At 48.0% G+C, this 13,421-nt stretch overlaps 1 protein-coding gene across 1 annotated transcript in view; it reads right to left on the reverse strand.

The window, feature by feature from the left end:
- Nucleotides 1-2,684: 2,684 nt before the first annotated feature.
- LOC137308814 (collagen alpha-1(XXI) chain-like) overlaps nt 2,685-13,421 on the reverse strand; it is a 141,045-nt gene continuing 130,308 nt past the window's right edge. The window contains exons 21-22 of the mRNA XM_067977287.1: nt 10,554-10,631; nt 2,685-2,983 (exon numbers count right to left, since the gene is read on the reverse strand). Of these exons, the coding sequence (XP_067833388.1) occupies nt 2,793-2,983; nt 10,554-10,631 (269 nt within the window). The 3' untranslated portion in view covers nt 2,685-2,792. The remainder of the gene's footprint in view (nt 2,984-10,553; nt 10,632-13,421) is intronic.

The raw sequence follows: 13,421 nt of genomic DNA on the forward strand, positions 1-13,421 counted from the left end.
ATGCACTGCAGCAACTCGCCAAGGCTTCTTCGACAGCACCTCCCAAACCCGCGACCTCTACCACCTAGAAGGACAAGGGCAGCAGGCGCATGGGAACAACACCACCTGCACGTTCCCCTCCAAGTCACACACCATCCCGACTTGGAAATATATCGCCGTTCCTTCATTGTCGCTGGGTCAAAATCCTGGAACTCCCTTCCTAACAGCACTGTGGGAGAACCGTCACCACACGGACTGCAGCGGTTCAAGAAGGCGGCTCACCACCACCTTCTCGAGGGCAATTAGGGATGGGCAATAAATGCCGGCCTTGCCAGCGATGCCCACATCCCGTGAACGAATAAAAAAAATTAAAAAAAATTTGCTCTATAAATGCAAGTTGTTGAAATAAATTAAATCTTTTTTAGCCTTGCTGTCTTATTCTGGCACCTGTACCTCAAAGATGTTATTTATAAATCTTCTGCTTGGTTGTCAGTATAGTCTGGGTATTATAGTTCTACAGAGTACATTGATGTCTCTTTTCTATCGCTCGCTCGCTCTCTCTCTCTCTCTCTCTCACACACACACACACACACACACACATTAATGGATGGAAAATCATTGGAATGCATGTGTCCAAATTCCAGTTATACACTCCTTCCCAGCAAAGCTCTGCACCAGGAATACAATTTTATAAAATTACCCCTGTAGAATACATGCTTATCGATCATCTTTTGCAATCTGGCAATGGAAACTGCATAGTACTGTATGTGTTGAAAAATGTAGCCTCCTGGTATAACTAAAACACTTTGAGAGAGCAATGCCAAACTGGCCTCTGTGCTTTGCTCTGTGTTTATGTTCCATCCGCTGGTTCTGCTCATCTGTTGGCCCATTGGAGACCAAATCAGAAGAGAGAGACTAGAGGGTAGATTTTTCAGTCCTGGACCAGTTCAATCAAGAATTGGCTAAGTTCAAGTGCAAATCTATGAGATGACTGCACACAGTTTTCCTGGATCAGCTCGTTTCAATAATTATTCACAGCTCCCAGTGCAGCTTTGACCTTGTACAGGGGGCTAGACTAATAGAGGAAACTGGAAAACTGCAATTTGGCCGAAACTTAAAGGCAATGGATCATTTAAAGGCGAATGGTGGCATAATGGTTGGGGTAGGCAAAATTCTTATAGTCTTTAGGAAGGTTTAAAAGGCATTTCAACCCATTGGCAGCCAAGGCTGAAGGGAGAGAGCAAAAAAAAGAACCAGGCAAAAATGAAGTGAAAGGAAACAATACTAAATAGGCAACAACAAAAAACATACAAAGCTTGTTCCCTTTAAGAGGTCCATCGCACACAGAGCTTTCCTTGTACCGCTTCAGAATAGACTTTGTAGGGAAGCAGTGTAATCCTGGTATAGCAATCAGAAAATTGCTTCAGGTATTCATTTGACTATTTTGCTTACATTCTGGGGCTTTGATAGGCAATGACTTGAAATGTGTGCAAACATTGTAGCATACAAGATTGCAGCCGGATGGAAAATTGTGGGCAGAAGGAATCGTGTGCAAAACATGTCCAGGGTCTGCTCCCCTCATTTTATGATTCCACTGAACCTATTCTGCGCCTATGCAGATGTCCTAAAAATCGACCCTTTGGATTTTTGCGTGGGCCAGGAACAGGAACTTGGACCAGCTCAGTGTGAAACATGGACCCAAGTCTTTGCCTCATGAAATAAGTACGCTGACACACTGAACTGGATGAAAAATATGCTTCCTGGAACCATGAACCTTCGTTGTGGTTGGAACAATGAGGTCTGGTAGGTTTATATTTGGTAGTTCGGTCAATTGCAACGGTGGGTCAGTGGACATCGTCAGTCCTCCAGTACATTTTTCAAATCCCCTTCTTTATACCTCAGCCTAGACAGCGAGTTTTAACCAATGGACCTCACAGTTGAGCCCAATCCTCTCCTTACATGAGATAAATGCACACGTTCACTATCCAGCTAGGATAGCAGGACAGTAAGCAGAAACAGGAACCCTGATGTTCTCCACTGCCTAGCCTATGGGTATTGAAGGTAATTTCAGTGCCTCATTTATTGTCCTGGTTGACATTAGCAAACTCAGCACAGATCTAGGATTAAACCTGGGACCTTCTGTGGGTTAATATGCTATATGGTTAGCAACAAAACGCATGGTGCATTTATCAAATGAGCCCTTTAGGATAGTGGCAGATTTGTACAGCTTAGAAAGCAAAAGAATCATTTTGCAGGAATTAATGGGTGCGAGAGTGGATTGATAAACTCAAGTGAATACAAAATACCAGAGACTGTCAACGATCAAGACTATGGGCGTTACTTTCAGCTTCTCTGCCTGGACGGTAACCTTAACGGAGTGAGTCACCTGACCAATATTCCTCCCATTGAATTCAATGGGATGAAAATCGGGCGGGTTCTACAACAGGCGACCGATCGGGTTACTGCTCAGGCAGCCAAGTTGGAAATTAACCCCTGTAAGTCTGTGTATTACAAAATCTTTTTTTCTCTCTCCAAGAACTATCGACACATACAATAATAAAGCTGTTATCAAAATTTATTTAAAAAATAGTAGGGGATAAACATACATGCACAGCACGCCGTGTGTTTAAAATGTTTATATTGAAATATTCCAAAATCAGTAGCAAACCAAGATAACAGACTGAAACCTGTAATAATTAGCTAATTGTTGAAGTGTCAATTTATTTTTTCCTGAGAAACAGTTCCTCCTATTTGGCAGCAAGTAAAAGTGACACGAGATGATGTGATAGGATTCAGCTCTCAGACACTGAACCTCAGAAGTTTGGTCCTTTGTTAAAAGGATTTCGGCCAATGTTATAGGTATTATAACAGCTGGATATATCGCACACTCCAGGCGATCCTGGTGGTCCACGCTTCCCCGGACTGCCAGGTGCTCCACTTCTTCCTGGTTCCCCATCGACTCCTGGCAATCCATGCCCAGTGGGACCTGGAAGTCCTGGTAGACCTAGAATTACAAACAAATGTTAAGTTATCAATACCGGTTGTATAATGTATGGCAGACATGAAAGGGCTAATTTTCTGTTTTTTGTGCTCCTGGTACACACAGTTGCACACAGAAGATACCCTGCCCATTATGCAGTCTTTGGCCAGTTAACGGATGGATAATCAGGTGCGCTGCGTAAAGGACTTGCTATCCTCCGTGCTGATATTTCGATATGCACAGCCAATGTGCAGTATAGTGACATTGGGTAGCCATGTCATGCTCCTGCGGCTAGCTGGGTATGGTGGCATAGTGGTTATGTTACGGGACTAGTAATCCAGAAGCCTGGACTAACAATCCAGAGTCATAAATTCAAATGCCACCATGGCAATTGGGGAATTTAAATTCAATTAATTAAATAAAAATCTAGACTAAAAAAAAAACTAGTATCAGTAATGGTGGCCATGAAACTACCGGATTGTCGTAAAAACCCATCTGGTTCACTATATGCCCTTTTTAGGGAAAGAAACCTGCCGTCCTTACCCGGTCTGGCCTATATGGGACTCCAGACCCACAGCAATGTGGTTGATTCTTAATTGCCCTCTGAAATGGCCTAGCAAGCCATTCAGTTGTAAAATCTTGCTACGAACAGTCATAATAAGAATAAAACCGGACGGACCACCCGGCATCGGACCACTAGGCACCGGACACAGCAAACCAAGCCCGGTCGACCCTGCAAAGTCCTCCTCACGAACATCTGGGGACTTGTGCCAAAATTGGGAGAGCTGTCCCACAGACGAGTCAAGCAACAGCCTGACATAGCCATACGCACAGAATCATACCTTTCAGCCAACGTCCCAGACTCTTCCATCACCATCCCTGGGTATGTCCTGTCCCAACGGCAGGGCACACCCACCAGAGGTGGCGGTACAGTGATATACAGTCAGGAGGGAGTAGCCCTTGGAGTCCTCAACATTGACTCCGGACCCCATGAAATCTCATGGCATCAGGTCAAACATGGGCAAGAAAACCTCCTGCTGATTACCACCTACCGTCCTCCCTCAGCTGATGAATCAGTCCTCCTCTATGTTGAGCACAACTTGGAGGAAGCACTGACGGTAGCAAGGGCACAGAATGTACTCTGGGTGGGGGACTTCAATGTCCATCACCAAGAGTGGCTCGGTAGCACCATACCTGGCTGAGTCCTGAAGGACATAGCTGCCAGACTGGGCCTGCAGCAGGTGGTGAACAAACCAACAGGAGGGAAATACCGACTTGACCTCATCCTCACCAATCTACCAGTCGCAGATGCACCTGTCCATGACAGCATTGGTAGGAGTGACCACCGCACAGTCCTCGTGGAGACGAAGTCCCGTCTTGGCACTGAGGACACCATCCATCATGTTATGTGGCACTATCACCGTGCTAAATGGGATAGATTCAGAACAGATCTAGCAGCTTAAAACTGGGCATCCATGAGGCGCTGTGGGCCATCAGCAGCAGCAGAATTGTATTCCAGCACAATCTGTAACCTCATGGCCCGGCATATTCCTCACTCTACCATTACCAACAAGCCAGGGGATCAACCCTGGTTGAATGAGGAGTGTAGAAGAGCATGCCAGGAGCAGCACCAGGCGTACCTAAAAATGAGGTGCCAACCTGGTGAAGCTACAACTCAGGACTACATTCATGCTAAACAGCGGAAGCAACATGCTATAGACAGAGCTAAGCGATTCCACAACCAATGGATCAGATCAAAGCTCTGCAGTCCTGCCACATCCAGTCGTGAATGGTGGTGGACAATTAAACAACTAACGGGAGAAGGAGGCTCTCTAAACATCCCTATCCTCAATGATGGCAGAGTCCAGCACGTCAGTGCAAAAGACAAGGCTGAAGCGTTTGTAACCATCTTCAGCCAGAAGTGCCGAGTAGATGATCCATCTCGGCCTCCTCCCCATATCTCCACCATCACGGAAGCCAGTCTTCGGCCAATTCGATTCACTCCACGTGATATCAAGAAATGGCTGAGTGCACTGGATACAGCAAAGGCTATGGGCCCCGACAACATCCTGGCTGTAGTGCTGAAGTCTTGTGCTCCAGAACTAGCTGCGCCTCTAGCCAAGCTGTTCCAGTACAGCTACAACACTGGCATCCACCCAACAATGTGGAAAATTGCCCAGGTATGTCCTGTCCACAAAAAGCAGGACAAATCCAATCCGGCCAATTACCGCCCCATCAGTCTACTCTCAATCATCAGCAAAGTGATGGAAGGTGTCATCGACAGTGCTATCAAGCGGCACTTACTCACCAACAACCTGCTCACTGATGCTCAGTTTGGGTTCTGCCAGGACCACTCGGCTCCAGACCTCATTATAGCCTTGGTCCAAACATGGACAAAAGAACTGAATTCCAGAGGTGAGAGTAACTGCCCTTGACATCAGGGCAGCATTTGACAGAGTGTGGCACCAAGGAGCCCTCGTAAAATTGAAGTCAATAGGAATCAGGGGGAAAACTCTTCAGTGGCTGGAGTCATACCTAGCACAAAGGAAGATGGTAGTGGTTGTTGGAGGCCAATCATCTCAGCCCCAGGACATTGTTGCAGGAGTTCCTCAGGGCAGTGTCCTAGGCCCAACCATCTTCAGCTGCTTCATCAATGACCTTCCCTCCATCATAAGGTTAGAAGTGGGGATGTTCACTGATGATTGCACAGTGTTCAGTTCCATTCGCAACCTCTCAAATAATGAAGCAGTCTGTGCCTGCATACAGCAAGACCTGGACAACATCCAGGCTTGGGCTCATAAGTGGCAAGTAACATTTGCGTCAGACAAGTGCCAGGCAATGACCATCTCCAACAAGAGAGAATCTAACCACCTCCCCTTGACATTCAACGGCATTACCATCGCCGAATCCCCCACCATCGACATCCTGGGGGTCACCATTGACCAGAAACTGGATCAGCCACATAAATACTGTGGCTACAAGAGCAGGTCAGAGGCTGGGTATTCTGTGGCAAGTGACTCCCCTCCTGACTCCCCAAAGCCTTTCCACCATCTACAAGGCACAAGTCAGGAGTGTGATGGAATACTCTCCACTTGCCTGGATGAGTGCAGCTCCAACAACACTCAAGAAGCTCGACACCATCCAGGACAAAGCAGCCCACTTGATTGGCACCTCATCCACCACCCTAAACATTCACTCCCTTCACCACCGGTGCACTCTGGCTGCAGTGTGTACCATCCACAGGATGCACTGCAGCAACTCGCCAAGGCTTCTTTGACAGCACCTCCCAAACCCGCGACCTCTACCACCTAGATGGACAAGGGCAGCAGGTACACGGGAACAACACCACCTGCACATTCCCCTCCAAGTCACACACCATCCCGACTTGGAAATATATCGCCGTTCCTTCATTGTCGCTGGGTCAAAATCCTGGAACTCCCTTCCTAACAGCACTGTGGGAGAATCTTCACTACACGGACTGCAGTGGTTCAAGAAGGCGGCTCACCACCACCTTCTCGAGGGCAATTAGGGATGGGCAATAAATGCCGGTCTTGCCAGCAACGTCCACATCCCATGAACGAATGAAAAAAAAAGTCAATAGGAAAGAAGATGAAATAGCTGGCTATGCTTATGATACCTCAGCCAGTTGTTCCATACATCCATATAATCTGTGGGTAGTACATTGACTGATAGTGCAGATGATGCCAATGCTAGATCGGAAGGAGGCAGAGCTACAAAAGTTATTGGCATTGGTGACTTTGCCTGACGTTGCCAAACCTATAGTGTAGTTTGATTGCAGATGTCTTTGCAACCGATGGTACAATTCACCAACTGGTTCCCTGCTGACTCTAAACCTATGGAACTAATTCCCACAGTCATAATAGGTAGGTATCCCAGGGCCTGCAGATATGGTTTATGATATCATGGTGAGTGTGTCCAATCCAGCTGTGGTACCTTCTGATTTCTCTGTCATGCCTTATTTCATTTTATACCACTTAAAACATGAAATACTTTGATGGGGTAAATACTCCCAAGCAGTAAGGTAACAGTGTTTCAACAAAAGACACGACACTTGGTATGGCTTCCAGTTAGGTGCAGTAGAGGACCCTTGGATGATATGGACACTTATACTGTGGGAGACATTTTACAGATCTTGTCTCCTTTAAGTATTTTCTTCTTCTGCATCACTCTTGTAAAGAGTTTTTTTTTATTCATTCATGGGATGTGGGCATCGCTGGCAAGGCCAGCATTTATTGCCCATCCCTAATTGCCCTTGAGAAGGTGGTGATGAGCCGCCTTCTTGAACCGCTGCAGTCCGTGTGGTGAAGGTTCTCCCACAGTGCTGTTGGGAAGGGAGTTCCAGGATTTTGACCCAGTGACGATGAAGGAACGGCGATATATTTCCAAGTCGGGATGGTGTGTGACTTGGAGGGGAACGTGCAGGTGGTGTTGTTCCCATGTGCCTGCTAGGTGGTAGAGGTCGCGGGTTTGGGAGGTGCTGTAAGTTTCTCTGTGATGTTGTTAATGATTGAACTGCATCACTCGTTACATTACCATTTCCTCCATGGTATGAGGCATGAAATACAGGAAAAATACAATAAACATTAGCTAAAATTTGAAAAAAAATTAATACTGGAAACAAAAGCTGAAAATACATTAATCCATACGGCAGAACACTAACTGAAAAATAACAAAAAATGCAAAAGCAACACTTCAAAAATATTTTCCTACTGTCCCTTTAAGTCAGGATTCCAAGGAGTTTCTCTTTAACCGTTGAATGTAATGTGCCAAAGTGTTGCTGGGCAGGAATTCTGCCGAAACATTGGAAATGCAAACAGCCCTGATAAAAGAAATTTGCTGAATGGCTGCACTGCATCTTTTGGATTCTGTCTGGCAACAGATTGTTTTTTTTAAAATTCTGGTAAAATGATTGTATTTAGGGAATGTATTGTGGCACAGTGGAAAAAGGAACCTGAAGCAGAAGAGAAAATAAATCTGAAATATGCAATCAACTGCAAATGAAGCATCCTTCATTTGTCAATCAGCAACTTCTGGTCCTTTGGTTTAGTATGGATCTTCCTTCCCCCAAGCCATGGATTAACCTTCAAATTCCACTTCTTCTGAACTACACAGAATTACATAGAATGTACAGCTCAGAAACAGGCCATTCGGCCCAACAGGGCCATGCTGGTGCTTATGCTCCAGATGAACCTCCTCCCACCCTTCTTCATTTAACCCCATCAACATATCTACTGAGACAGAGAGGGAAATATCTCTTTTATATAAATAAAAACAGGAAATGCTGGAGAAGCTCAGCAAGTCAGGCAGCATCTGTGGAGAAAGAAACAGAGTCAACGTTTCAGGTCGAAGACCTTTCATCAGAACTGGAAGATGTTAAAAGAGTTAAAGTTTTTGAGCAAGTGCAGAGCCAGGGAAAGGGGGAAGGGGGAGGGAGGGGAGGAAAGAACAAAAGGGGAGGTCTGTGATAGGGTGGAGGGCAGGAGTGATTAAATGACAAAAGGCAAGGAAGGTGGTAATGGGACTGTTTAAGAAACATAAGATATATCAGGAGTAGCTGTAAATGGGGCAGAACCATTACCAGCAGCTGCTGACCGAAAAAATGGGAGCAGTGGTTATGATCTGAAGTTATTGAAATCAGTGTTGAGTCCGGAAGGTTGTAAAGTGCCTCATCGAAAGATGAGGTGCTGCTCCTCGAGCTTCCGTTGGGCTTCACTGGAAAAGTCTAAGAGGCCGAGGACAGGGAGATCAGAGTAGGAGTGGGACGGGGAATTAAAATGGCGAGTGACCGGCAGGTCAGAGTCACGTTTGCGGACAGAGCGGAGGTGTTCAGCAAAGCGATCACTCAGTCTGCGTTTGGTCTCTGCGTTGCAGAGGACAGAGAGGTCAGAGTGGGAGTGAGATGGGGATATATCTTTTATATAAAAGTTGGACTAAAACCTCAGCATAGAAAATACTCCACAAGGCTGACGTGTCATGCTGTGGATGTTTGAGAATAATTAAACTTGAAATCTTCATCTAACAGGTGCAATACCACATCACACCACTAGTCAGAATACAATTTTTGTCTCTTTCAAAGGTGAGTTTATCCACTGAGTAGATGAGCCAAAGAGAGCAGGAAAATTCAAACCCCAGTCTGTGCTGAGCTAAACTCAGTGGCGGTAGCAGTAGAAAAGTTACAATTGGCCTTAGTGCTCCAGGTTAGGAGGTGGGGTAATCAGCCAGTGTTCCTTCTCCTAATTGCAAATTGGCGACCCCTGGTGGAAGTGGGAATGTGTGGGTTTCGACTGGGTGCAGGATTGAGTTTGGCTGCTATGCCATTAGGGGAATAATGTGCCACCACTCCCTGTCAAGGTCATGCGTGAAAAATGGTCGCTAGGGTAAATAAAGTACTTGGGGAATGCTGTGCAACTGAACCCTAGCAAGGAGTCAGGCTAAACAATAGTGCAAAGAGGGCAATAGAGATGAAAATAGCAAATAAGGTTAATCACAATAATCAAACAGCTGTTTTCCATAAAGGAGTGGTCCTGAGGAGATTAGACTTTAAAGGATAAAAGGGGAATAATTGAAGAGGAAGGAAAAAAAAGTAGAATTAGTAAATTATCATTTTCTATGACTATTCCACTAAGGATGAAAATACTGACTTACTACCCAATTATAGTAGTAAGACACATATCTCGAGGATTTTGAGATCAGTGTGCAGGAGATACCGCTTGATAGTTTTAAGTTCCTTTAACCCAAAACAAATTTCTAGGAACAGATGCATAAATCATTTTTCTGAATGTTATAATACACCGTCAGTCACAAAATATTCTTAAATATTTCACAGAAACAGAACAGAAATATAATAACAGTTTTATCCTCAGCGGAGGCTGAAAACTGTATCCTGGCAATCCATTCACCACCTGAGGAAAAACCTGTCACCTCAGAAATATTTGGGAAGATTTGAACTGATTGAATAAATTGTCCTGTTAAATTCCATACACTACTTTTTTTTTTCTTTTAAATCCATTTTACTTTCAAACTCTCACTTATGTTTCCTGATGCCATCCGCCAATTCCTGACTGACAGCGCACTCACACTGCAAGGGTAGCTTCAGTGATTTCTGCTTCCCACCAATACTAAACTCGTCGAGGGTGTATTTAGCGGGACCCTACGGAAATTGGCCATTAAGGCCCAAACTGGCTCCTGAGCGAAGTGAAGTGAAGGTTACCCTTCACTCGAATGTTAGATTGGGCCCTGACTTCAGTGCGTTGACACTATAACTGCAGCACCGGAACTACAGTCATAGTGTGAATGCACCCTGAGAGAACCGCAAGACGGACCTGTTTCAAAGACTGCCAGTATTCACTTTATAGCTGGATGCTAAGAGGGACTGACTTTCCGATTTCGCTTCTATGTTTGTGTGGAGAGCTGCCTGGATACGTTGCTGCGGTAGCACTTCTGAGATTAGGAGTTTTTCACTGTGAGGAAAATCAGACTTCATTTCACCATTTGATGCAGTACGCTGGAACACTAACACACTCTGTCACATTATCTGTATCGTTTTGAAGTTGTAAGTTTTTCTATATCTTACCTGCTTGGCCAGGTGCGCCAGGTAACCCTGGATGCTCTTCGCCATTCATGCCTTTCGCTCCTTTCAGTCCCTGGTCACCTAGAAACGTTGATAAGTATTAAGACTGCTGCATACAAGCTATAGCAGAAAAAATTAATTACATAAAATAACATTTCAACTTCAGTGCACTGTGATAACTTTCAAAATTTGGTCGCCCAGTACCGTATTGATTACATCTAATTTACTTGCCTGAATGTACTTCCTACATGACAAAATTATAGCAATTTGTCAGGAGTAATGAAAACTCACGTACCCCTTTGGACTCATTTAGCCCAAAAGAAAATATTCTTTTTCCATGTAGTCAGTTGAACAATTCATCGTCTAACAGCTAATGTTAAAAATTGAGAAAAGTACTTCTTTTTCCCTAGTCTTTGGGACATATCATCAAAATTTGAGATTTGACTGACCTTACACAGCGATTCTATCTAGAACTTTTGTGTGTGAAGGAGGTCTTCAGGAGGGATTTTATGGACCCACGGTTGCAAGTAGCCCAGCAATTTGTTCTTTGGAGGTCCTTCTAGGAATCCCTCTGCATTTGGCTTGTTTGGAGGACGAGGAGAAGGAGGAAGGAATTGAGGATGCTGCTTGAGGGCAGGTCGTGGGGGGATGATTATATGCACCTGCCTGTAGCCTACCAACTGAATATTCAGGCTGCACTGTATTTCCTGCACAAGTTTTTAAGGAAGACAGTGGCCTAGAAATTTGAACAATCCCTGCGTCAGAACGGGCAGGTCCGAGGCACACCCGATATTGGGCCTCGGGCCTCAATTATGGGACCGGTGAGCTACAGACGCCTGCTCAGTGTCCACAGGCAGATCAACGGGGACGGGAATTTCAATATCAGGCCTCTGAGTCCTGGGAGAGAGGGGGAAGTGATCGGGAGGGAGGGAGGGGGAAGAGATCGAGAGGGAGGGAGGGACGGGGAAGCGATCGGGAGGGAGGGAGGGGGGAGCGATTCGGGAGGGAGGGAGGGGGGAGCGATTCGGGAGGGAGGGAGGGGGGAGCGATTCGGGAGGGAGGGAGGGGGGGGCAGCTATCGGGAGGAAGGGCGGGGGGAGCGATCTGGAGGGAGGGTGGGAGGGGAAAACGATCGGGAGAGAGGGAGGGGGGAGCGATCGGGACGGAGGGTGGGGGAAGAGATCGGGAAGGAGGGCGGGGGGAGCGATCGGGAGGGAGGGATCGGGAGGGAGGGAGGAGGGAGCGATCGGGAGGGAGGGAGGGGGAAGAGATCGGTAGGGAGGGAGGGGGGGATGATCGGGAGGGAGGGAGGGGGAAGAGATCGGGAGGGAGGGAGGGGGAAGAGATCGGGAGGGAGGGAGGGGGAAGAGAACGATCGGGAAGGAGGGAGGGAGGGGGAAGAGATCGGGAGGGAGGGAGGGGGGAGCGATCGGGACGGAGGGTGGGGGAAGAGATCGGGAAGGAGGGCGGGGGGAGCGATCGGGAGGGAGGGATCGGGAGGGAGGGAGGAGGGAGCGATCGGGAGGGAGGGAGGGGGAAGAGATCGGTAGGGAGGGAGGGGGAGATGATCGGGAGGGAGGGAGGGGGAAGAGATCGGGAGGGAGGGAGGGGGAAGAGATCGGGAGGGAGGGAGAGAGAGGGAGGGAGAGAGAGAGAGAGAGGGAGGGAGAGAGAGTTGGAGGGAGGGAGAGAGGGAGGGAGAGAGAGAGGGAGGGAGAGAGAGAGGGAGGGGGAGAGAGAGGGAGGGGGCAGCGATCGGGAGGGCAGGAGGGGGCAGCGATCGGGAGGGCAGGAGGGGAAAGCGATCGGGAGGGAGGGAACGTGGAGCGATCGGGAGGGAGGGAGCGGGGAGCGATCGGGAGGGAGGGAGAGGGGAGCGATCGGGAGGGAGGGAGCGGGGAGCGATCGGGAGGGAGGGAGCGGGGAGCGATCGGGAGGGAGGGAGCGGGGAGCGATCGGGATGGAGGGAGCGGGGAGCGATCGGGAGGGAGGGAGCGATCGGGAGGGAGGGAGCGGGGAGCGATCGGGCGGGAGGGAGCGGGGAGCGATCGGGAGGGAGGGAGCGATCGGGAGGGAGGGAGCGATCGGGAGCGGGGAGCGATCGGGTGGGAGGGAGCGATCGGGAGCGGGGAGCGATCGGGGGGGAGGGAGCGATCGGGAGCGGGGAGCGATCGGGAGGGAGGGAGCGATCGGGAGGGAGGGAGCGATCGGGAGGGAGGGTAAAGCGATCTGGACGGAGGAAGGAGGGAGCAATCGGGAGAGAGGGAGGGGAACGAGATCGGGAGGGAGGGAGGGGGACGAGATCAGGAGGGAGGGAGGGGGACGAGATCAGGAGGGAGGGAGGGGGACGAGATCGTGAAGGGACCGATCAGGGGCTGGCAACTGTCTGTGGCACTACAGTGGAGCCAGGAGGAGCATTCCTGCTCCTCCCGACTCCACATTCAGGTAAGTACTTTTTTGATGGTGGCCTCCAGAGGTCCCTTTAAGACATGTGTAGACTTGGTTATTCTGACGACAGCTTCAAGAGGGGGTCCTGAAACACACAATAGGCCCCCTATTTGCATACACAAAGGACCTAACGCCTGTTTCAGGTGCGAGCCTTGGACGCCTCTTTTTCTGTCATTACCAATATGATGGTGCACGTGCACACCCGTCCGCCATATTGGAGGCTTAGGACCAGTTTTGCACCTGAAAAACGAACGCGTGTCATCGAATTTCTAGGCCAGTGTTCCTTTGAAACAAAATAAAACAATGGCGCTCTCTAGTTTACGACACCTGAACAAAAAAGTATTTCAGCTTTTTACCACAAAAGCTCTCCATGAAAGTTAATCAGCGTCACCACTCCAAGTGTGGCAGGCAAATGTAAGTGAA

The sequence above is a fragment of the Heptranchias perlo genome, chromosome 3, assembly GCF_035084215.1.
Source record: "Heptranchias perlo isolate sHepPer1 chromosome 3, sHepPer1.hap1, whole genome shotgun sequence".
Lineage (NCBI taxonomy): Eukaryota > Metazoa > Chordata > Chondrichthyes > Hexanchiformes > Hexanchidae > Heptranchias > Heptranchias perlo.